This window comes from Oncorhynchus masou, chromosome 22 (assembly GCF_036934945.1).
Source record: "Oncorhynchus masou masou isolate Uvic2021 chromosome 22, UVic_Omas_1.1, whole genome shotgun sequence".
Taxonomy (NCBI): Eukaryota; Metazoa; Chordata; class Actinopteri; order Salmoniformes; family Salmonidae; genus Oncorhynchus; species Oncorhynchus masou.
The window spans coordinates 43,786,766-43,813,521 of NC_088233.1; the positions used below are offsets into that span (position 1 = coordinate 43,786,766).

At 42.7% G+C, this 26,756-nt stretch overlaps 1 protein-coding gene across 1 annotated transcript in view; it reads left to right on the forward strand.

Moving 5' to 3' along the window:
- Positions 1-26,756, forward strand: part of LOC135508847 (RNA-binding Raly-like protein) — a 43,760-nt gene that overhangs the window by 11,199 nt on the left and 5,805 nt on the right. The window contains exon 3 of the mRNA XM_064929053.1: positions 8,082-8,132. Coding sequence (XP_064785125.1) covers positions 8,082-8,132 — 51 coding nt within the window. The remainder of the gene's footprint in view (positions 1-8,081; positions 8,133-26,756) is intronic.

The window sequence follows — 26,756 nt, forward strand, 5'->3', positions numbered from 1 at the left end:
TTTGGTGTATTATGAATCATACAACATTCAATTTCCTTAATCTCGTGGGAACAATAAGTCTTGTTGACTGTCATCAAAACATTAATATCCTTTGGAGTACCGCAAAGTATTTGTCAAGATTCCAATTATTGGGAGAAAAACACTGTATGGCTGGTTCCTTTTCTCTTTGAAAGAACATTGGGTGCAGAATTTGGGTACATTGATACAGAAAAGACACCTAGGCTGTCACAGTAGACCATCATTCCACATTGCATATTGCACAATTACAGTAATAGGAAGAAAAACAAATGAGATTGCTTGCTACGCAGCCAGTAAGGACTGTGCTTGCCGCTGGCCTTTCAGAGCTCTAGAGAGCTGCCCTTTCACTTTAAAAGAGTGCAACATCCATTTGATCTGAGTTATAGCCCAGCTCCCCAGTTCTATAAAAGCAAATAGAGCCAGCGTTTTAAAGATCAGCCCAGCAGAGATGGAGAGATAATATGGAGCTCAGAGGCTTTACAGGCTGTTGTAGAGTAAAAGTCCCTACACTGTTGTTTTGATCACACTGTGCCTGATATACCCATACACTCACCCCATCTTGTATACCTTCTCCAATTGAGCAGTGGAGGGAGGCTAGTGTTTCTAAGTACTGGGTCCAGTTATCTGACTAATACTCAAAGGTCCATCCATATTGAGTGCTTCATCTATAGTGATAAAAGAGAATTATCTCTACAGGGCTTTATCCTGTTTATTTACGGACTCTGCCCTTGCGCAGCACATGAGCCCCATGCATTAGAGCTAATAGTGCCAACTGCGACATCACAGAAAGGTACACTGGAGTGGAACCTCCTCTCTCTTCTTCCTCTGACGTGATCGACTGATCATACCCTTGAGTGTGTCATTTGGGTTGTTTCTCAACAGGGGCACGGGTTTTACTTCAGGTTTTGGCTGTGTTGAAATTCTCCGACAGCGTCATGGAATTCACAGCAGGCTGAAGGCCTCAGGGCATCTACAACCAAACTTGTTTCAAGAGAGGTTTTAATTGGCTCGACGGTGGAAAAGTTCCATATGATCAAAGCGTATGTTTGGGGGTTTCAGTTTGAAACTGTGCCTTGATCTGTTTGGCTATATTCACAGTAGGCTACATTGTGTTCTGCACACCTATGGTTGTGTTTTATATCTTCCGTATTTTTCTCTTTCGTTCCTGTGTTCAATGTGATTGTAACACATAGACAAAGCAAGAGAGGGATGGGACAGAGGGAAGGAAGGAAGCAAGGAAGCAAGGAAGGAAGGAAAAGGAAGGAAGGAAAGAAGGGAGGAAGGGAGGGATGGAGGGAGGGAGGGAAGGAGGAAGGAAGGAAGGAAGGAAGGAAGGAAGGAAGGAAGGAAGGAAGGAAGGAAGGAAGGAAGGAAGGAAGGAAGGAAGGAAGGAAGGAAGGAAGGAAGGAAGGAAGGAAGGAAGGAAGGAAGGAAGGAAGGAAGGAAGGAAGGGGGAGAGAGAGAGACGGAACGGTAATTATGTCTTTGGCCTTCATCTCCTGCTAAGATGTGCGTTTAATAGGAAAAGATGAATCAGCACTTCCTTTGAACAGAAAAATAACAGGTTAATTATTATGTAATGTAAAACTCCAACCATTAAACCTCCCCGTCTCTCATAGAGACAATACATTCAGTATGATAAGCTTTGCTTTACCAGCAAAGAACAAACGAAAGATGGGAACAAATAACAAGGCAGCAAACAAAAGGTTATGACACATACAGGTGTTTTGCATTTAAAGATCCCCTTGCTCCGTCAAAAGAGGGACTATTGAAAGAACATTCTGGACCAGTTAATGCTGCATTGTTGATGAAATCACTAATACTGCCATATAATCTCAGTATCAACAATTTACCTCAAAACTTGTATGTTGGGGTTGCCAGATTCAGCCTTTGCATAAGGTTTATTGTATAAGACACAGTGACATCCTCCTGTATTTGAGCCTCTGCCAGTCTGCCTGCATGGCCGCTCGTCGCTGTATGTCTGTCATAATTCAGCTTCAATCGGGGCCGCCCTTCGATTTGAGAGGAGCTGAAGTGGCAGGAAATCAGCTCCTCGGCCCATTAACCCTGGTCACGCTGCAGCCAAGCTGATTTATTACACAGCAGCACACTTCTGAGGGCTCTACATTAAATCAGAATACATCTATCTGGGGGAGGGAAGAAGGAAGGGAGGGAAGGCAATGTGACATGACTGGATTTTAACCTTTATTTAAGGATTTTTCATCAACTGTCGCCTCTTTTTATGGCAGATGGTCCAGCACCATCCTCAGACAATAGCTTTAATTTTTGGTGCAATTCTCATTTCTGGATAGGGCTTAAAATACAGGATCAAATCTTGCTATGTCACATGATTGCGCAAAACACAGGGCCCTTCTCATCTCATTCTATCTTTCTGTATTGTGTACACTAGCTAGTTGCTTATTTACCTTTGAGTACTCCTTACCATGGCCAGGGTTGGGGAGTAACTGATTACATGTAATCTGATTTAAAAAATATATTTTTACAACTGTAATCAGTTACGTTAAATTACAGATACTTTTGAAAAGTAGATGATTACTTACTTCTAGGATTACTCTTAAATTCATAAAGGATGTTTGCGGAAAAAATACATTATGACACCTTTCTGTTTTCTCAATGACATTCAATTCAGCATTGAAAAAAAACCTGGGTTTAAGTTTGTTCCACCTGTTCCTGGTCCATCTGAGAGAGTCTGACCTCAAGTCAGAGACTACAATGATGACACCAAATGTTACGTTATAACTAGTAACGTACAGATTACATGTACAAAGTAACCTATTCAACCCTGACCATGGCTTACCTACAGTATGTCGACCACCTTACTTCACTTCTTCATACCTTGCTCGGCCTTAACTTACTCCGTACCTTACAGTTTTACCTCAGTTTACCTCAGCTTTATCATTGCGTTTTCTACCTTGGTTTACCTCTACTCTATGTACTGAGCTTCAAACAGCTTACCTGCAGGAGGTATTTGTCTGGATGAAGCACTAAAGATAAACAGGATTGTTAATCTCCACTGCAGCTGGTCAAACCAGAGAAAACAGAGAAAAAGAAACAAATCGATTTGCCTCCTAGAATAAATTTCTTTATTAATACTAATAGTGTTTCACTGTAAAGGCCTTTATCCCTGGTAGCCTATCCTTTATTATATGCAGTGCTATGCAATACAATATTTTATACATGGGAACAACAAATTGCTGCCCTAATGAACCCATATTAAATGGTGGGAGTGTTACTCTTCACTGTTATTATAGATCAGCGGGACTAAACAGACCAATAAATAGTAAATGCATGGGGAACATAGAGACACTACAGGGCAAGTGCGTATAAAGTTTAATTATCTATGCCATAATATATAATAGCAAAGATGCAGTCAGGAGGTACAGATGTAGAATCTTAATTTGATCACACTTTTGTTGCTGACAATTTTCCTGCAAAGCGAGAAATGTAAACTGGTAGTGTGTTTGAGTTTTAAAAAGGATTCTGAAGTTTGTTATTTCCACTTAGACATTTCAGTCTTGATTTAACCTAACGGAAAATGTATCATCCTCTACAACAAAATGTCAATGAATTATAATCCACATAATAACTCCCATGTCCTGTTGCTGCAGGATCATTTTTCTGCTGTAGTGAACTGGCTCAAATTAAGATCCTACATCTGTAACTTTGTTGTTTTCCTCAGACAGATCAATAGTAATAGTTAAATGCTTGGTTATACACAACTCAATATGACTGGTTCACTGCACCACTCAATAGTAAATGGTGAGGAGTTTGGTAGTACCCAAAATCAATAACACAGTTAAATGCTGATTAATACCCATTAAAGCTGATGAAGATGAATGGAGCAGAGTCATGCAGGGCTTTTAATGAGCAGACAGCAGGACTAGAGCTTTTGCCTTAGCTTTCAAAAGGACTGGAGCTATATATCATTTTAGCTTACAAGACGCTGTGTGTAGTGGTGGTGGAGGGACGCTGTTTTGAGCTTTGAGGCTAATACAGACAAGCTCTCTCTCTCTCTTTCTCTCTGGTCATCTCACTCACTCTCTATTGATAGTTTTAGGCTACTACATGATACACAAATGAGGTTGCTACAACCCAGCCTACGAATAACTTTACCGCTAACCGCTACACACAGTCTACATCGTTGTCAATGTCACCATATCAGCTAACGTCATGGTAAACATAACTCCTAGAACTAAAGCATTAGTAAACATTTTTCAACAGAATTGGCAAATGAATACACCCCTGATCATCCGCACACACAGTTCACTTTCATAGCATCCACATACAAAAAGCATCATCACTTTGCTTGCTGTATAATTCCTTCTTGCTCCTACACAATCACTGCCTTCTTACCTTTTCCCTTCGCTTGGGGTCTTCAGTGCCAGATTACCGCTAACCGCAGTGTAAACATAACTCCTAGAACAAAGCAGCAGTTTAACAGTTCCACTGGTAGCCCCGGTGGCAATAAATTAATAAAACCGAAAGCTTACCTTGACTTGGAAGAGTTCCAGTGTTGGATAGCCTTAGCCAGCTAGCTAACATAAATAGCATTCCTCTCTGCTGGAGCCAGGTGTTTGAGTAGGCTAAATAAGATAGATGCATTATCTAGCTAAGTGAAAGTTGCACAAAATACAATATATATATTTGTTAACCTTTATTTAACTAGGCAAGTCAGTTAAGAACAAATTCTTATTTTCAATGATGCCCTAGGAACAGTGGGTACCTGGTCAGCTTGAGGGTTTGAACTTGCAACCATCCGGTTACTAGTCCAACGCTCTAACCACTAGGCTACCCTGCCACCCCACAAACACAATCTCTCTCTTTCTGCTGCTTCTCCTTAATTTGTGAAGAAATGAATTTGTTCAAAACTGTTCAACTATTTCCTTTCTCTCTCTTTGAGTCAACTACTCACCACATTTTATGCACTGCAGTGCTAGCTAGCTGTAGCTTATGCTTTCAGTTCTAGACTGGTTCTCTGTATCAGATATGAAGGTAAGACCCAGATGCAGACCACATCGAATAAACAATAGTTTAATATTCCAACAGGGGCAGGCAATAGACAGGTCAAGGCAGGCAGGGGTCAGTAAACCAGAGATGGGGCAACGGTACCGGCGGCAGGCCAGCTCAGGGTCAAGATCAGGGTAAGGCAGAGGTTGGGAATCCAGAAGTCTTTGGAAGGGAGTGAGAACCATGAGCCTCCTAGATTTTGTGTTGAAGTCAATATACCCAGAGGACGACGGAAAATAGTTGCCCTCCAGCTACACCATAGACCTTCATTGCAAAACAGTGTGTTTTAATCAGTTAGTTGGTGACGTGAATATACCCAGAACAAAAATATAAGCGCAACATGTAAAGTGTTAGTTCCATGTTTCATTAGCTGAAAGAAAAGATCTCAAAAATTTACCATACCCACCAAAAGCTTATTTCTCTCCAATGTTGTGGACACATTTGTTTAAATCCCTGTTAGTGAGCATTTCTCATTTTCCAAGATAATGCATCCACCTGACAGGTGTGGCATATTAAGAATCTGATTAAACAACACAATCATTACACAGGTGCACCTTGTACTGGGTGCACCTGTAAAAGGCCACTCTAAAATGTGCAGTTTTGTCACACAACACAATGCCACAGATGTCTTAAGTTTTGAGGAAGCCTGCAGTTGGCATGCTGACTGCAGGTATATCCACCAGAGCTGTTTCCAGTGAATTGAATGTTCATTTCTCTACCATAAGCCGCCTCCAACGCCATTTTAGAGAATTTGGCAGTATGTCCAACTGGACAACTGGCAGACCATGTGTATGGAAGACCATGTGTATGACAGACCATGGGTATGGCATCATGTGTGTGAGCGGTTTGCAGATGTCAAAGTTGTGAACATAGTGCCCCATGGTGACGGTGGGGTTATGGTATGGTCTTGGATGGAATGGAATTTCAAGACAGATTGGAGTCTTTTAATTGTCATCTCTTTGCAGCAATAGCCATTTGCTTTCCAAACAGTTAGCTTTTTTAAATATCGTGATATGCCTGGCTGGGTCTCTGCTTTTCACTGACAGTTGTAACTCAACATTCATATATTCTATTTGGAATTTTCAGCGCTGCGTGCCCTTCCGATTGTAGGCTATGCGATTTAAAACAATCCACAGCTTTTTTTGTAAAGAAGCTAATGATCCTCTGTGACCAAATCATGCTTTCTGGTGTAGTAGCCTTTTTTGAATGATTTTATTTATTCCTTATATATAGGAGTAAGCTAATTAGGCTAAATCATTTTGGCAATTTAAATACATTTACCGTAGGGAAAGCTTAGCTTCCCCTAGCCTTATGGACACACCGCCTACACCTTTTAATGTGTCAGAAACACAACCAGCCATGATGTTTTCATCTGATTGTCAAACAGGCACTCCTGAAGGCAACCCGGCACATTCGTTCACTCACAAAATAACTTCAGCATCCAAACCCCAACAGTGCATTGGGCACCTGCTATTTGATGAATGGAAAGAGACATCAGTTACACCACACCTGTTGTGATGACATTCTGCGATTGTCAAGGCCTACACTTGTAGCCTGAATTAATGCTTCCACTGTTTTACATGCGTGCCTCGGTCTCAGCCACTCATCTCTGCCTTGTCTGTGAGTGTCTCAGCCACTCATCTCCACTCATCTCCACCTTGACAAAATGTAAGTGTTCTACTCAAACCACAATGCAATTTGGAGCGTATGCTACCTTATTCCCAGTCAACTCACACATTTTTCATGCGGCTGACATGCAGTAACGTTCAAAATTGGTGTAATAGCCTATAGTTTTTTGGGCATGTTGTATTAATTAGATAATGTTTTACCGGTATAGTGTATGCCCACTATTTCTTAGTGGGTATGGGCAGGCTTAAGCTATGTACAATGAACACAATTGCATTTTATCGATGGCAATTTGAATGCACAGAGATACCGTGAGGAGATCCTGAGGCCCATTGTTGTGCCATTCATCCTCCGCCATCACCTCATGTTTCAGCATGATAATGCCATGTCGCAAGGATCTGTACATCATTCCTGGAAACTAGGTCTGCACACTAAGATCAACAGATGCATATACAGTGCCTTGCGAAAGTATTTGGCCCCTTTGAACTTTGCGACCTTTTGCCACATTTCAGGCTTCAAACATAAAGATATAAAACTGTATTTTTTGTGAAGAATCAACAACAAGTGGGACACAATCATGAAGTGGAACGACATTTATTGGATATTTCAAACTTTTTAACAAATCAAAAACTGAAAAATTGGGCGGTCCTCCCCTTCCTCCTCTGAGGAGCCTCTACTGTTCAGTAGTACTTTCATGAGGGCGGTGTGTATTGTGCACGACACAGAGAGAGTCAAAGGCTGAGTCAAGGCTGGAGTTGATAGTTGCGGGTTTACATTCTACCCCATATCTGTGATACAGGGGAGTCCTGAACCATTAAGTGTATCAATAGTCCACTTCTCCCAGTGTAATAAAAATGTGCTGGGATTGTAACCCTAATCTCCTATTTCATGTCTGAAATGTGGTCTCTCGTCTGCTATAGAAGAATGACTCCTGAGAGCAAAACTGCATAGCATGACCATTTCCCCTCCCTTTGTGCTTGACTTCCCTGGTTGAACACAGAGCCTGTTATCTGACCAGTCAGCAACAGCCCCCCCCCCCCCCCCCCCGTGATTTTGAAAACCATTCAACCAAAACTGTGATAACGGACAGGAAAGGTCCAAGAGGGGGAGAGGGAGCACACTTCACTTTCCCGATGAGTGTGAAGAAGAAAGAGAGGCTTTGTCCCCAGAGTAACAGGGATTCCACAGGTCAAGACAAGATTATGGCGATGTTAAAACATAGCACATCAGCCTTAAGTGTCTGTATCAATCTGTCTCTCCATGGACAAGCCACCTATCCGTCTTCATTGACCCGTGTTCTATCCTTCCCCCTTCTAACACCCATCATATCCCCTCACGCCCTCCAATGCACAGCTACCGTATCATATCCCTCTGTCCTTCTCTCTCACCATTTCCCTCTCTCTTCTCAGATCTGACTATGACCTGGAGTATGACAGCTATCCAGATGACCTCTACAACAGGTAGGCAGCTGTACTCCACCTGCTCTCACCTACATACCTATGTTATAGGAGATTCTTTTTCCTTACTCGCATGGACAAGTAAAAAACAGGCTCGGTTATGATCCAGTTTTCTTGTTTAGAACTCGTACTCAGATGTTACATGTAAATACCCACGGGGCATATCAACCCCCAAAAATCAATGCGATGACGTTGAATCAACATGGGAACACTGATTGGATTTGCAAAAAGTCATCTACTTTTAACCCAAATCCAATGACATAGTGGCATTGTTTGTTGATGTCAAGTTGAATTCACATTAGATGACAATTCAACCAAGTTTAAATCCAAATTAGACGTTGAATTGACATCTGTGCCCATTGGGGATGTTCTCTTGTGCTGCAAAGCCCCTTCTCAAAGTGAGTGCAATTCTCTAGTCTTCCCTTTCCTCCTCTTTGATTGCATGTGTCTCATGGACAGGCTTATCTCTGACTCCTGATTCGTCTAAGAGGAGGAGTATGGCTGCTTGTGAAAGTCATGCATGTTGAATATGATACCAGAGAATATACTGTACCGCCTTAGTGTTTAAATCCCCTTGCCTGGTACAGACCAAATGGCTACACAGCACAAAAGACACTTGCTTTGCTTCAGTAACTCTGTCTGTCTATATTATTCCACAAGTGATAACAGTGAGACTATGGTGAAGGGCCACAGGGAGGGAAATGCTGTGGTGTTCTGAGGGGAGTCTCAAATTGAGCCCGTTCTTTGCATTGAGGCTCCACTTGAATAGCCTAATTAGCCAGGCTTTGATTGGCTGCAAGGAGTGGGCCCTCTGTGTCTGGTGCTGATAAAGGACGCTGTGGAGAGGAGAGATAAGAGAAGAGTGTGCAGAAACTTCTGGGGGAGGAGGGCGTTCGAGCAGCGAAATGGGGACACTGAGAAAGCATCTATCTATATCAAAGTGCTGCTGATGCTTTGTCTGCAGGGACAGCATAGATAGGAATTTATGAAATATGATAAGCATGTCCAAATATACACTACGGTGCAAAAGTTTGGCATCACTTAGAAATGTCCTTATTTTTGAAAGAAAAGCTAGTTTTATGTTCATTAAAATAACATAAAATTGATCAGAAATACAGTGCAGACATTGTTAATGTTGTAAATGACTATTGTAGCTGGAAATGCCTGATTTTGAATGGAATATTTACATAGGCGTACAGAGGCCCATTATCAGCAACCATCACTCCTGTGTTCCAATGGCATGTTGTGTTAGCTAATCCAAGTTTATAATTTTAAAAGGCAAATTGATCATTAGAAAACCATTTTGCAATTATGTTAACACAGCTGAAAACTGTTGTCCCAATTAAAGAAGCAATACAACTGGCCTTCTTTAGACTAGCTGAGTATCTGCATTTGTGGGTTCGATTACAGGCTCAAAACGGCCAGAGAAATGAAGGCTATTCCATGCAAAACATTGCCAAGAAACTGAAGATATCGTACAACGCTGTGTACTACCCCCTTCACAGAACAGCGCATACTGGCTCTAACCAGAATAGAAAGAAGAGTGGGAGGCCCCGGTGCACAACTGAGCAAGAGGACCAGTACATTAGAGTGTCTAGTTTGAGAAACCGACACCTCACAAGTCCTCAACTGGCAGCTTCATTAAATAGTACCCACAGAACGCCAGTCTCAACGTCTACAGGGAAGAGGTGACTGGGATGCTGGCCTTCTACCCCTTAATCACTATGATAAAATTAATAGTTTTTCTTAAGTATATTTTTAACAAAGCTGAGATCTACTGTGAGGTCTAAAGTGTAGGAATACAGGTGAAATTTACATTTACAGACACTCTAATCCAGACATACTGTTCTTAAGAAAGCTAGATAGAACAATCACATACAATGCCTTCAGAAAGTATTCAGACCCCTTGACTTTTTCCACATTTTGTTACATTACAGCCTTATTCTAAAATTGATTAAATAAAACATTTTCCTCAGCAATCTAGACACAATACCCCATAATGGCAAAGCAAAAACAGTTTTTTAAATCTTTTTGCAAATGTATTAAGAATAAAAAACTGAAAATGGAATAGTTATGTAATTACCTTATTTAAATAAGTATTCAGACCAACATTGAGCTCAGGTGCATCCTGTTCCCATTGATCTTCCTTGAGATGTTTCTGCAACTTGATTGGAGTCCACCTGTGGTAAATTCAATTCATTGGATATGATTTGGAAAGGCACACACCTGTCTATTTAAGGTACCACAGTTGACAACCATCTCTGCAGCACTCCACCAATTAGGTATTTATGGTAGAGTTGCCAGATGGAAGCCACTCCTCAGTAAAAGTCACATGACAATCCGCTTTGAGTTTGCCAAAAGGCAGCTAAAGACGCTCAGACCATGAAAAACCAGATTCTCTGGTCTGATGAACATTTTGGCCTGAATGCCAAGTGACACGTCTGGAGAAAACCTGGCACCATCCCTACGGTGAAGCATGGTGGTGGCAGCATCATGCTGTGGGGATGTTTATCAGCGGCAGGGACTGGGAGACTGGTCAGGATCAACGGAAAGATGATGGAGCAAAGTACAGAGAAATCCTTGATGAAAACCTGCTCCAGAGCCCTCAGGACCTCTGACCGGGGTGAAGGTTCACTTTCAACAAGACAACGAGAAGCCACAAGTCTCTGAATGTCCTTGAGTGGTCCAGCCAGAGCCTGGACTTGAACCCGATCGAACATCTCTGGAGAGACCTGAAAATATCTGTGCAGCGAAGATCCATGTCCAACCTGACAGAGCTTGAGAGGATCTGCAGAGAAGAATGGGAGAAACTCCCCAAATACAGGTGTGTCAAGCTTGTAGCGTCATACCCAAGAAGACTCAAGGCTTTAATCGCTGCCAAAGATGCTTCAACAAAGGACTGGGTAAAGGGTCTTAAAACTTGTGATATTTCCATGTATTATTTTTAATAAATGTGCAACATTTTCTAAAAAACAGTATTTGCTTTGTCATAATGGGGTATTGTGTGTAAATTGACGAGGGGGGAAAAAACTATTTAATACATTTTAGAATAAGGATAATAACGTAACAAAATGTGGAAAAAGTAAAGGAGTCGAAATACTTTCCGAATTCACTGTATCTCAGTTATGGTAAGTACATTTTTCCTCAATAAAGTACCTATAAGCAAAGTCAGTCCTAGTAGTGGGGAGTCAAGAGCAAGTGTTTGTTCACAAAAGGCTTTTTTTACGGGGGTGGGGGATGGGTGAGGAGGTGGTGCACGGTGGGGTGCTGTGGGATTATTTTAGATACTCTATGAAGAAGGTTTTAGATGTTTTCGGGAAGATGGACAAGGACTCTGCTGTCCTAGCTTCAGGGGGAAGATGGTTCCGCCATTGGGTTGCCAGGACAGAGAAGAGCTTTGACTGGGCTAAGTGGGAGCTTCCCTCCCATAGAGGGAGGGCCAAGAGACCCGAGGTTACAGAACAGAGTACTCACAGAGTACTCGGGTTGGGGTCTAGGGTTTGAGCATAGCCTGAACGTAGGGAGGGGCAGTGCTTCTTGCTGCTCCATAGGCAAGAACCATGGTCTTGTAGTGGATGCGAGCTTTGACTGGAAGCTAGCTTGGGAAGGTTGAACACTAGGTGGGCTGCAGCGTTCTGGATAAGTTGCAGGGGTTGGATGGTATAAGTCACTGATTTGATGTTTGCAGAGAACGACAGGGTGTTGTCCAGGATCACGCCAAGGTTCTTTGCATTCTGGGAGAGGGGCACCATGGAGTTGTCAACCATGATGGAGTGGTCTTAGAGCTGGCAGGCCTTCCCTGGGAACTGTATCTGCCAGGCACACATAGCCACCTGGGTGTCAGAAGGGGGAAAAGAGAAAAGTAGTTGAGTTGAGTGTCATCCACATAGCAATGATAGGAGCGACCATGTGAGGATATGACGGAGCCGAGTGACTTGTTGTATAGAGAGAAGAGGAGAGTACCTATAACCTAGCCCTGGGGGACACCAGTAGTGAGAGTATGTGGTGCAGACACAGATCTTCTCCATGTCACCTGGTTGGAGTGGCCCGCCAGGTAGGATGCAATCCAAGAGTGTGCAGAGCCTGAGGCTTGAATGGGTGGAGAGGAAGAGCTGATGGTTCATGATGTCGAAAGCAGAGGATAGATCTAAGAGGATGAGAGTCAGCTTTGGTAGTGAGGAAAGCCTCCGTGACACAGGGGAGAGCAGTGCTTAATTTGTAAATCGGGAGGTGCCGGAACAAAAAGTGAACACGAGAGGGGGCTTCCCTGGGGAGTTCTGAGGTACCAGAACGCATGGAAGAAAAAGTAACCTTTATAATTAAGCATTGCATGCATATCATCGCATTTGAGTAATGGCATAAGGCAGTAGAGTAGAGGCACTTACAGAATTTGCTCACATGGGGATCATTTTTAGTAGCTTAGGGTCCAGGGAAAATGTGGCCTTTTATCAACGCATTTCACGCAATTCTACGTCATTTTACATGACTGGAGACTTTGCCAGAATCTTTTTTTAATACCACACAAATTATCGAAATGGCAGGGTACTCTGACACTGAGAAATTGACATCAATGAAAACAACCTTCTCTTGAATCCATCCATAGTGTAGGCCTAGGTGTGTGGAGACATATTATAGGCAACGATATGAGAAGGAAATTATAGTCCTACAAATGCATTCCAGTTTAACTGAATACACATTTTAGCAGACATTATTGCGGGTGTAGCGAAATGCTTGTGTTCCTAGCTCCAACAGTGCTATTGTATCTAACAATTCACAACAATACTCAAATCTTAAAGTAAAAGAATGGAATAAAGAAATATGTAAATATAAAATATTAGGACAAGCAATGTCAGAGTAGCATTGACTTAATACAGTAGAATAGAATAAAGCATATACATGAGATGAGTAAAGCAGTATAAAACATTATGAATGTGACTAGTGTTCCATTATTTAAAGTGGCCAGTGATTCCATGTCTATGTATATAGGGCAGCAGCCTCTAAGGTGCAGGGTTGAGTAACTGGGTGGAAACCAGCTAGTGATGGCTATTTAACAGTCTGATGGCCTTCAGATAGAAGCTGTTTTTCAGTCTCTCGGTACCTGCTTTGATGCACCTGTACTGACCTCGCCTTCTGGATGATAGTGGGGTGAACAGGCCGTGGCTCAGGTGGTGATCTTTTTGGCCTTCCTGTGACATCGGGTGCTGTAGGTGTCCTGGAGGGCAGGCAGTGTACCACCGGTGATGCGTTGGGGAACCACCCTCTGGAGAGCCCTGTGGTTGCAGGCGGTGCAGTTGCCGTACCAGGCCGATACAGCCCGACAGGATGCTCTCAATTGTGCAACTGTAAAAGTTTCTTAGGGTCTTAGGGGCCAACCCGAATTTCTCCAGCCTCCTGAGTTTGAAGAGGCGCTGTTGTGCCTTCTTCACAACATTGTTTGTGTGGGTGGACCATTTCAGATTGTCAGTAATGTGCAAGCTGAGGAACTGGAAGATTTCCAACTTCTCCACTGCACTCCCACTATGTGGATAGGGCATGCTCCCTCTGCTGAATTCAAATTATGATTGTACTGTTATACAATACATAGCCTACCAAATATTATTCATAGCAAAAAAAACATAAAACAACAATTATTTAAGAATGCTTTGGTACATAAATGGTCAAGCCTCTTCTACAAAACTAAACAAATTCTAGTCATCACCTTTGAGTGTAATCTGTATTATTATGCATACTGGATGGACTGGTTATCTTATCCTACACTCTAAACTTTCTATCCATGAGTCTGGGAGAGAATTTATAGCCCCAGGCTATGCTGTTGGTTCGTGGATTGTCAAGGGGCTTACAATTAGGATATTATGCTATTAGGCAATTAGTGAATTTGTATTTGATTTTGAATAGCCTAATAGTAGGGCATTTGTCATAATTAATTGGGTGACACATTACCTTTAGTTATCCAGAATATCTCACCACCATGCGTTTCCATCTCCTCTTCTCTCTCCTTTAGACCTATTCCTTTCCTGAGCGAGCAGACAGGCTGTTTAGTTAAATATGTTTAGTTAAACAGTTTAGTTAAATATGTTTTGTTGCAAAATCATCTTACTATCGATTTTAAGGAACAGATTTCACTCGGTTTCCCAAATTAAGCACTGGGTAGCTGCAGGAACAAGGTTGGAAAGCCCATTGCATACAGAGTTTGGGCGGAATATCACCTGTCTTGCCAGCACCTCAAACAGTGGTTGATGCGTGGAGTAAAATAAGTGTTATTATATTTATTTCTCAGCTGCTTATATTAAGCACATGCTCCGCTATAAAACCGAAGGACCGGTTGGAAAGCGTGTGGCTATTCGAGTGCATATGGGTGCCATATTTTCCCTCCTGCCCCTGTTCCTATCCATTTGATAATTAAGCAATAATACATGAGAGGCCATGTGTTATGACATTTTTTACCATGGCTGTAATGTGGTCATAGCCACGAGGTGAAGCCCACCACAGCCATGATAAAAATGTTATAACACATGGCCTTGAGTGTGTTATTGCTTTTATACAATGGGTTTACCAGCATTAAAAATCAAGATTATTTCCCAAACTATCCATTTTTAAACAATACTGTACATGATGCTACATTCACTAACACTAGTTATAATGATCTATTTTAAATCCAAACTAATTTGACATATTAGTAAAGATGAGATTAAATTGAGAATGGGTGAAAATATGGGTGAAATAGGGGTGAAAATATGATCACTTTATGAGAGAACAGCTGTGAAACCTGAGGCAAGGAACAGTGCAAGCTCTTTTGCTACTTTCTCGAATCGTCAATAGCCTATAGTTCAACCATTCAGCCCATATATGTTTAGACTTCTAAGACATTCTAAGGTTTGTATCATTAACAACTTGTGTGTGTGTGTGTGATTGTGTGGGTGGAGACAGGTGTGCTGGAGTCAGAGCAGATCCCCACCAGCAGCAACCTGTTCCATAATCAAGACCTCTACAAATACTCAGCTTACCCTGTCCCAACCCCTCTCACTACAGCCTCAACTTCTGCACCTGGTTCCCTGCAACCCACCCAAGCTTCCCCTGGCCTGCACTCCATCTTCCCACTGTGTTTCATAAAATACATTTGTTACCAGTTTCCTCGTCCGAGTCTGCTCTTGGGTTCCCCTGTTCCACTCCGCATAAAAGTACGATCTGGCCAAAGAGATGAACCCAGCAGACTCTCCACCAAACCCTTGTCGGCCAAGGTGCCCTGCTCGAGCAACACGACCAAGCCCTGAAGACCCTTCTGGAGCACATCAAGGAGTTTTCATGGAGCCTGTCTGACCTACAGGGCCAACCCTTCGCCCAGGGCTCACAACCGGTTCCAAGTCCTTCTTCTTCTTCTTGCTTCAGTGCCTTGTCCTCCTTCTCCCACTGCATCCCATCCCAAGGCTTTTCCAGATCCTGAACCCATGCAGCTTGGCCGGACACATCTCTCTCCAGAGGAGAGGCAACGACGAATCAGCGCTGGGAGCTGCCTATACTGTGGCCAGGTTGGTCACTTTGTCTCCACTTGTTCCTTGTGCCCAGCAAAAGAGGGTGCTCGGCAGTAGTGGGGGATATACTGTTGAGCCAAATCACCTGCCCGTCTTCCCCCAGACCCCTGCTTGAAGGCAACCTTGTGTGGCAGAGCCAGGCTTTTCCTCTGTCTGTTCTCATCGATTCGGGTGCCAACGGGAGATTCCTGGATCGAGGTGTTGTTACCCAGTTTGGCCTGGACATTGTCCTACTCGATTCACCCCTCGACGGCAATGCTCTCAGTGGACAGCTCCTCGCCTGTGTCTGTGAGAGAACTGTCCTTGTCATCCTGCGTCACTCTGGAAATCACCAGGAAAAGATCAGTTTCCACATAATCGACTGTCCTTACTCCCCTCTTGTTCTTGGCCATCCATGGTTAAAACTACATAACCCACAGATTAACTGGACTGCTGGAAATATAACCACTTGGAGTTCATTTTGTCACTCTAATTGTCTACATTCTGCCCATCCACCTGCCTTGTCTGTGCTCCAGTTCATTCCAGAACCTCTGGACCTGTCATCACGATCTAGCTCCTGTTTTCAGCAAGTATTACGCCCTGTTGCTGCTGCCTCATCGGCTGCAAGACTGCACCATTGACCTTCAGCCTGGAGCTCCTCTCCCCAGTAGCTGGTTGTTTAACCTCTCTCGCCCTGAGCAAGAGGCTATGGAGAGGTACATCCAGGATTCTCTGGCTGCAGGACTTATCAAGCCATCTTCCTCCCTGGTGGGTGCTGGGTTTTTCTTTGTGAAGAAGGATGGGTCACTGAGGCTGTGCATAGACTTTGTGGGCTGAATAATATCACAGTAAAGAACAAGTACCCCTTGCCACTCATCGGCTCTGCTTTAGCCCCCCTCCATGGTGCCACGGTGTTTACCAAACGCGACCTCTGGAATGCCTACTACCTTGTTTGCATAAGAAAAGGGGATGAGTGGAAGACTGCGTTTAACACACCACTTGATCACTGAGTATTTGGTCTTGCCTTTTGGTCTTACTAATGCCCTGCTGTTTTCCAGAACCTAGTTAGTGATGTGCTGAGGGATGTGATTGGATGCTTAGTTTTTGCCTAATTTTTTCCAGGACCCTGAGGCTCACCAGCAACACGTTCGACCAAGTTTTTCAATGGCTGTTGGAGAATAAGCTTTTTGTTAAAGCTGAAAAATGTAAGTCCCATGCTGCCTCAGCGTCTTTCCAGGGTTTATTATTGCACAGGGACAGTTATGTATGGATCCCGCCAAGGTCATGGCAGTCAGAGTGGCCTGCGCCCTCCAACCTAAAGCAGCTGCAGCGTATCCTGGGGTTTGCAAATCTTTCCAGACATTTCATCTGCAACTACAGCCGTCTGGAAGCGCCTCTCACCACTCTCACCTCCACCTCCACTCCATTCCACTTGACTTCTGAGGCAGAGGCAGCATTCCTGGAACTCAAGCGTAGCTTCCTTACTCAGCCCGACCCAGAACTCCAGTTCATCGTGGAGGTGGACGCCTCTGACACAGGGATAGGTGCTGTTCTGTCTCAACGTTCCCCCTCTGATCAAAAGGTCCACCCATGTGCATTCTTTTCCCTTAAGCTCTCACCTGCAGAGAGGAATTTTGACATAGGAAACTGGGAACTTATTTGGGATAGGGAGCAGCATTTTCACTTTTGGATGAATAGCGTGCCCAGAGTGAACTGCCTCCTACTCAGTCCCGGATGCTAATATATGCATATTATTATTAGTATTGGATGGAAAACACTCTGAAGTTTCTAAAACTGTTTGAATGATGTCTGTGAGTATAACAGAACTCATATGGCAGGCAAAAACCTGAGAAAAAATCCAAACAGGAAGTGGGAAATCTGAGGTTTGTAGTTTTTGAACTCAGCCCTTATCGAATTCACAGTGGTATATGGGTTATTTTGCACTTCCTAAGGCTTCCACTACATGTCAACCGTCTTTAGAATGTTGTTTCAGGCTGCTCCTGTGAAGGGGGGCCAGATGAGAGTTGTTTGACTAAGGGGTCTTCCAGCAGCCTCGTTCTCAGTCACGCGCTTTCACATGAGAGGTGTTTCTCGTTCCATTGCTTTTCTACAGAAAATGGAATTCTTCGGTTGGAACATTATTGAACATTTATGATAAAAACATCCTACAGATTGATTCTATACTTAGTTTGACAAGTTTCTTCGACCTGTAATATAACTTTTTGAACTTTCCGTCCGACTGTACCAGAACGCGCTTTTGGATTTGTTTACCAAATGCCCTAACAAAAGAAGCTATTTGGACATAAATGGACATAAATGATGGACAGTATCGAACAAAACAAGCATTTATTGTGGAACTGCGATTCCTGAGAGTGCATTCTGATGAAGATCGTCAAAGGTAAGTGAATATTTATAATGCTATTTATGACTAATGTTGACTACCCAACATGGCGGATATTTCTCTGGCTGGTTTGGGCTCTGAGCGCCGTTCTCGGATTATGCTTTTTCCGTAAAGTGTTTTTGAAATCTGACATAGCGGTTGCATTAAGGAGAAGTGTATCTAAAGTTCCATGCATAACACTTACATTTTCATCAACATTTATTATGAGTATTTCTGTGAATTCATGTGGCTCTCTGCAATATCACTGCATGTTTTGGAACTACTGAACATAACACGCCAATGTAAAATAAGATTTTTGGATATAAATATGAACTTGATCGAACAAAACATACATGTATTGTGTAACATGAAGTCCTATGAGTGTCATCTGATGAAGATCATCAAAGGTTAGTGATTAATTTGATCTATATTTGTGCTTTTTGTGACTCCTCTCTTTGACTGGAAAAATGGCTGTTTTTTTCTGTGAGTTGGTGGTGACCTAACATAATCATTTGTGGACCTTTCCCTGTATAGCATTTTTGAAATCAGACATTGTGGCTGGATTAATGATAATTGTATCTTTAAAATGGTGCCTAATACTTGTATGTTTGAGAAATTTGATTTATGAGACCCCCCTTCATCGCGTGGACTGACCATAAAAACCTGTCCTACATCCAGACCGCCAAACGTCTGAACTCCCGGCAAGCCAGGTGGGCCTTGTTCTTCGGTAGATTCAATTTCCCACTCACTCATCGCCCCGGTTCAAAGAATAGCATACCTTATGCCCTCTCTCGCCAGTTCACCACCGACAACACGGGTACCGAGCCAGAAGCCATTGTGCCATCCACCTACATCGTTGCCGCCGTCGCCTGAGAGATCGAATTCCGTATCTGCCAGGCTCAGCAGAACCAGCCTGACCCAGGTAATGGTCCTAGTAATGCTCTGTTTGTTCCAGATTGTGTTCTTCAGTGGGGCCATTCTACCCACCTCACCTGTCACCCTGGTATGAACCGGAACCTCGCCTTCCTGCGTCTGCGCTTTTGGTGGTCCAAAAGAGGTTGTGCCCAGAACAAAACCTCCACCAAACCCACTTCTGGTCTGCTTCGCCCTCTTCCCATACCCAGTCGACCCTGGTCACACATAGCTCTGGACTTCGTCACTGGCCTTCCCCCATCTAACGATAACTCCGTCATCCTCACCATTATTGACAGGTTTTCCAAAATGGCTCACTTCATTCCCCTCTCCAAGGTCCCGTCCTCCAGGGAGACTGCGGACCTGTTAGTATCCCATTTGTTTCGCGTGCATGGCATTCCTACTGACATCGTTTCCGAAAGAGGACCCCAGTTTACCTCAGGTATGGAGATCCTTCTGTTCAGCTCTTGGTGCCAATGTCAGTCTTTCTTCTGGATATCATCCCCAGACCAAAAGACCTCGTCAGGTATGTCACCCTTTGAGTGTGCTCTGGGTTATCAACCCCCCTTGTTCCCCGCCCAAGAGGTTGAGGTTGCAGTTCCCTCAGTCCAGGACCATCTGTGCAGTTGTCAACGTACCTGGTGGAAGGCCTGGGCTGCGCTTCTTGCCTCCGACAGGACCCAGTCCCAAGCCAACCATTGCCGGGCCTCAGCTACAGTCTACACCACAGGTCAAGGTATGGCTGCCGCCACTCCCCCAGTACTCTGTATAAAATAAATAATTAAAATACTGAGCTATATTGACTGCTCCAAAAAAATGAGAAATTGTATTATTTTATGCTAAAACAATTTCTCAGAGAAAGAGAATTTGTTTAACAAGTAATAATTAAAAATGTTCAACAAAATTATTGACACCCCTGTTTTCTATACCTTTCAATACCTCAACTTGAGAGGATAATGCCACTGGGCCTTTAAAAAAAGTTGTATGAGTTGGAGAACACTTTGGGAGGAATCTTAGACCATTGCTCCATACATAATCCTTCCAGATCCTTGATATTCTTACACAGTGCCCAAACCGGTCGTGCGTGCGCCATCGTGCACAAAATTGATTTTGTCCCCCACACCAAACACGATCACGACACGCAGGTTGAAATATCATAACAAACTCTGAACCAGAGTTATATTAATTTGGGGACAGGTCAAAAAATATTAAACATTTATGGCAGTAGCTAGCTTGCAGTTGCTAGCTAATTTGTACTATTTAGCTAGCTTGATGTTGCTAGATAATTAGTCCTGGGATATAAATGTTGAGTTGTTATTTTACCTGAAATGCACAAGGTCCTCTACTCCGACAATTAATCCACACATAAAACAGTTAACCGAATCGTTTCTAGTTTACTCTCCTCCTTCCAGGCTTTTTCTTCTTTGAACTGTATATGGCGATTGGCATCTAGCAGTATTACCATGACTACGACCCACGTGGGTATAACCAATGAGGAGATGGCACGTGGGTATCTGCTTCTATAAACCAATGAGGAGATGGGAGAGGCAGGACTTGCACCGCGTTCTGCACCACAAATAGAAGCAACTTCTATTTTAGCATCTGGCAGCACAGACACTCGTTGGCGCGTGCGAGCAGTGTGGGTGCAATGATTGAATAACATGCACGCGACGCAAATGGTGTGGTCAACATGATAGTCTGTGCTTATGGACTGCCCTCTTCAATTCAAACCACAGGTTTTTAATGGGTTTCAAGTCCGGAGACTGAGATGGCCTTTGCAAAATGTTGATTTTGTGGCCAATTAACCATTTCTTTGTGGAATTTGATATGTGCTTTGGGTTATTGTCTTGCTGGAAGATCCACTTTCGGCCAAGTTTCAGCTATGATGCCCATGACATCAACAAGGACCCAACGACCAGTGGAAGCAAAATATCCACATAACATCAAAGATCCACCACCAAATTTGACAGTAGGTGTGCGGGTATTTCTGCTCATGCATTCTCATTTTGACGCCAAACCCACCAATGGTGTACGTGGCCAAAGAGCTCTATTTTTATGTCATCCAACAAATGTAACCACCTGCAGTTTGGTAAATTACATTGGTACTTGGAATGGAACCGGTGCTTTGGTCAGATTCCAAGAAAATAGAGCTCTTTGGCCACGTACACCAGTGGTAGGTTTGGCGTCGGAATGGGAATGTGTTCTCCAACACATAAAACATTTGAGAAAAATGCTCAGGGCCGTTGAAAGGTATTGAAAACAGGGGTGTCAATCATTTTGACCCCTTCCCTTTTGAGAAAAAAATGTATTTTTTAACCTGTCTCCTTCCCTTCATCTACGCAAAATCTCTCTCTCTGAGCAATTGTTTTAGCTTAAAATAATATAATTTCCAAATTTCTCAGAGCAAATGTATTAGTATAACATATTAACCCCCCCCCTTTTTGGCAGACAATACAGCTCAGTATTTGAAATATTTATTTCAAACAGTAATTTTTGCTCATCATTATAAAAGGTGTCAATCATTTCAGAGCCCACTGTATGTATTTTTTCTTATTTTACAAATTAAATCAATAAAAAAAGCAACTACCTTGTACCAAGGGTACACAATTCAACCTGTCCGAGTTGGGGGACCTTGGGGCTGATATTTTCTCATTACCCCATTTCACCGTTTAAATGGCCTTTTAGGTGTCCTTGCTTATTCGCAGCTACAGTAGCAAGACTCATTGACAGTGTTTTTCCTGTGGATTACAGAAGGTGACAGCTCTTATTTCTGTACACTGAAAACTCAGCATTTTCACAGATAGAGAATGTGACATGGCTCATATAATGGTATCCCTAGAAGTATTGAAATAAGGGACCATGTTTCTATGGGTAATTCCATCAATGAGGTGTGTGTGTAGAAAAGCTATTGGCCTCCAATTCTTACCCCCTGAACCTAAAACACCCCCATTTCTTGTTGTTTTGTTCCCCAATCAGTGCAGTATATAGGAGCTGCCTCTCCATATCAGGCTCAGCTAGCAGATCATATGATGATGCAGTGCTTCCCTGAGGGCTGCGGGTAGTGGGGCAGCAGGTTTTCTGTAGTGAAAGTATCTATTGACCCATACTGTATCCACATGACCTGACATTCCCCCTGGTTGTCCGCCGCTGGTGGTGATTTCACAGATGGGTGAACACAGTCTCCCTGCATAGCTGACTGGACGCCTGGCCACCCGCCCCACTGGTCCGGAGAAAAAACACAGCTCAGGCCAACTGTGGAGCACTGTGAAGCAAGGGGGAAACACCACAGCCATGGAGGGAAAAGGGCTGAGAGGGAGAGGGGATGACAGAATGAAAAACGAGGCCCTTCACAGCCAGCTCAGGCATTGCTGATCCGTTCAGTCCCTTCTCCCCTCTCTCTTCTGTCTCTATCTCATCTCTTTCTCTTCCTTTACTGCCCCTCACACAGCCACCGCAATACAAGGAGATTTAAGAAGTATCCTTACTTCATCCTACACTGGTGTAGGATTAGAGTGACTATACACTGAGTGTACAAAACATTAATGCTCTTTCCATGACAGACTAATCACGTGAATCCAGCTGAAAGCTATGGTCGCTTATTGATGTTACTTGTTAAATGCAATTCAATCAGCATAGATGAAGGGAAGGAGACAGGTTAAAGAAGGATTTTTAAGGCTTGAGACAATTGAGACATGGATTGTGTATGTGTACCATTCAAAGAGTGAATCGGCAAGACAAAAGATTTAAGTGTCTTTGAACAGGGTATAGTAGTAGGTGCCAGGCGCACCGGTGTGTGTCAAGAACTGCAACGCTGCCGTGTTTTTCATGCTCAACAGTTTCACGTGTGTACAATGAATGGTCCACCACCAAATTGACATCCAGCTAACTTCACACAACTGTGGGAAGCACTGGCCGTGCTGCTGCTCCAGTTTCAACTGTTCTGCCTGCGGCTATGGAACCCTGACCTGTTCACCGGACGTGCTGCCTGTCCCAGACCTGCTGTTTTCAACTCTCTAGAGACAGCAGGAGCGGTAGAGATACTCTCAATGATCGGCTATGAAAAGCCAACTGACATTTACTCCTGAGGTGCTGACTTGTTGCACCCTCGACAACTACTGTGATTATTATTATTTGACCATGCTGGTCATTTATGAACATTTGAACATCTTGGCCATGTTCTGTTATAATCTCCACCCGGCACAGTCAGAAGAGGACTGGCCACCTCTCATAGCCTGGTTCGTCTCGAGGTTTCTTCCTAGGTTTTGGCCTTTCTAGGGAGTTTTTCCTAGCCACCGTGCTTCCACACCTGCATTGCTGTTTGGGGTTTTAGGCTGGGTTTCTGTACAGCACTTTGAGATATCAGCTGATGTAAGAAGGGCTATATAAATACATTTGATTTGATTTGATTTTGAGTCAACATGGGCCAGCATCCCTGTGGAACGCTTTTGACACCATGCCCTGACGAATTGAGGCTGTTCTGAGGGCCAAAGGGGGTGTAACTCTTTACACTCAGTTTATATGTCCTTTTTACAAACGACCAACATCTGATTTACAGCGGATCCAAAAAGAGCTTGGGTAATTTTGTCAAACAATCATTACCCTTTCACTGAGTACTAGGGCATCATCTTATAGGATTGTCTTTGAATATTTTAGTATAGAGTAAACTCACTTTGCACTGTAGTATGAAATGCTTTCCCTGATGCATTCTCCTTGAGCTGAGCATATCAAGTGTGTGAAAAAAAGATTTATTGGTAGTTATCTGCTCTGCTGAGGATTTAAAGCTTACAAAGGTACAGTACTCTCAAAGTAACACTCTCTCTCTCCTTCATGGACTTTTCTTTGTTGCCAGAGAGTACATCTAGAGTACAGTAGGTAATCATATTCAGTTCTCATTGAAGCCAACTATGTACCTTCAGTTCTTTTTCACTTCCATAAAGTACATTATTGTAACGGGTTTCTTCCAACTCCTCCTCTGACGAAGAGGTGGAACAAGGATCGGACCAAAACCCTAATATGGTTCCCAATCAGAGACAACGATAATCACTTGACTCTGATTGAGAACCGCCTCAGGCAGCCATAGACCAATCTGTACACCCCACACAACCCCAAGACGAAACACACTACAAATAAACCCATGTCACACCCTGGCCTGACTCAATAAATGAAGATAACATAATAAATATAGACCAGGGCGTGACAATTATACACAATTGTGTATAATGTAGTACAAGTATGTTCTTTTTCATTTATAAACAGTTAATGTAGAACGGCAGATACAGTGCATTCGAAAAGTATTCAGACACCTTCCCCTTTTCCACATTTTGTTACGTCAAAGCCTTATTCTAAAATGGATTAAACACAACATTTCCCTCATCAATCTACACAAAATACCTCATAATGACAAGATGAAAACAAGTTTTTAGAATTTTTGCAAATGTAATGAAAAATATATTTATAAATACCTTCTTTACATAATTATTCAGACTTGAAATTGAGCTCAGGTGTATCCTGTTCCCATTGATCATTATTTGTATTTATTATGGATCCCCATTAGCTGCTGGCAAGGCAGCAGCTACTCTTCCTGGGGTCCAGCAAAATGAACCTTTCTGGTGCAGGCGTTCCGCTAGCGACCCACCTCGACAACATCCGGTGAAAATGCAGAGCGCCAAATTCAAAATACAGAAATTGTCACGTTCTGACCTTAGTTCCTTTGTTATGTCTTTGTTTTTGTATGGTCAGGGCGTGAGTTGGGTGTGTTGTCTATGTTCCGTTTTCTATGTTGTGTTTTTTTGCGTTTGGCCTGGTATGGTTCTCAACCAGAGGCAGGTGTCGTTAGTTGTCTCTGATTGAGAATCATACTTAGGTAGCCTCTTCCCACTTGTGTTTCGTGGGTGTTTATTTTCTCTCTTTGTGTATGTCACCAGACAGGACTGCTTCGGTTCGTATCATTCTCGTTGTTATTTTTGTTTTAGTGTTCTGAGTTGAATAAATATTGTCATGAACACGTACAACGCTGCGCTTTGGTCCGATCCTTGCGACTCCTAGTCAGAAGAAGAGGACGAGTGGTACAGAAATAGTCATCATATACATTCATAAAAAATACAAGTGTTATACATCGGCTTAAAGATTTACTTCTTGTTTATCCAGCCACTTTGTCAGATTTCAAAAAGGCTTTATGACAATACATACTATGCGATTATCTGAGGACATACAAACATTTTACAACCAAGTAAAGGAATTACAAAAGTCAGAAATAGAGATAAAATTAATCACTTACCTTTGAAGATCTTCATCTGGTTGCAGTCACAAGAGTTCCAGCTACACAATAAATGTTCATTTTGTTCGATAAAGTCCCTCTTTATATTCCAAAAGCTCTATTTTGTTGGCGCATTTTGTTCAGTAATCCACTGGCTCAAAGGTGGTCAAAACATGCAGACGAATACATCCTAATAGTACCGGTAAAGTTCGTCGAAACATGTCAAATGATGTTTATAATTAATCCTCAGGTTGTCAATTGTCTAAATAATCAATAATATTTCAACCAGACAATAGCGTATTCAATAGAAAGGAAAAACAACGAAGGGCGCGCACTCTGTCATGCAAGCAAACCAGCAGTGCTTGATTCTACAGTCCACTGACAGAAAGGTCTCATTCTTCTTCATTTTTCAGAAAACAAGCCTGAAACAATGGCTAAAGACTGTTGACATCTAGTGGAAGCCATAGGAACTGCAATCTTGGTCCTAACACATTAGATACTCTATAGGCATTCAATTGAAAATACCCACATCAGCAAAATCCCACTTCCTGGATGGATTTTCCTCAGGTTTTAGCCTGCCCTATCAGTTCTGTTATACTCACAGACATTATTGTAACAGGTTTGGAAACTTTAGAGTGCTGTCCCCAAGTCATAAGAAGTTTAAGGCAATTTATAACATTTTTAAAAACATTACAATACATTCACAGATTTTACAACACACTGTGTGCCCTCAGGCCCCTACTCCACCACATATCTACAGTTCTAAATCCATGTGTATGTGTGTTTATAGTGTGTATGTTATTGTGTGTGTATACATGTCTGTGCTTATGTTTGTGTTGCTTCACAATCCCTGCTATTCCATAAGGTGTATTTTTTATCTGTTTTTAATTCAAATTTTACTGCTTGCATCAGTTACAGTGGCTTGTGAAAGTATTCACCCACCTTGGCATTTTCCTTCTTTTGTTGCCTTACAACCTGGAATTAAAATAGATTTTTGGGGGGGTTGTATCATTTGATTTACACAACATGCCTACCACTTTAAAGATGCAAAATATTTTTTATTGTGAAACTAACAAGAAATAAGATTTTTAAAAATGAAACCGTGAGCTTGCATAACTATTCAGCTCCCCAAAGTCAATATTTTGTAGAGCCACCTTTGCAGCAATTACAGCTGCAAGTCTCTTGGGGTATGTCTCTATAAGCTTGGCACATCTAGCCACTGAGATTTTTGCACATTCTTTAAGGTAAAACTGCTCCAGCTCCTTCAAATTGGATGGGTTCTGCTGGTGTACAGCAATCTTTATTAAGTCATTCCACATATTCTCCATTGGATTAAGTTCTGGGCTTTGACTAGGCCATTCCAAGACATTTAAATGTTTCCCCTTAAACCACTCGAGTGTTGCTTTAGCAGTATGCAGTTGTCCTGCTGGAAGGTGAGCCTCCGTCCCAGTCTCAAATCTCTGGAAGACTGAAACAGGTTTCCCTCAAGAATTTCCCTGTATTTAGCACCATCCATCATTCCTTCAATTCTGACCAGTTTCCCAGTCCCTGCAGATGAAAAACATCCCTAC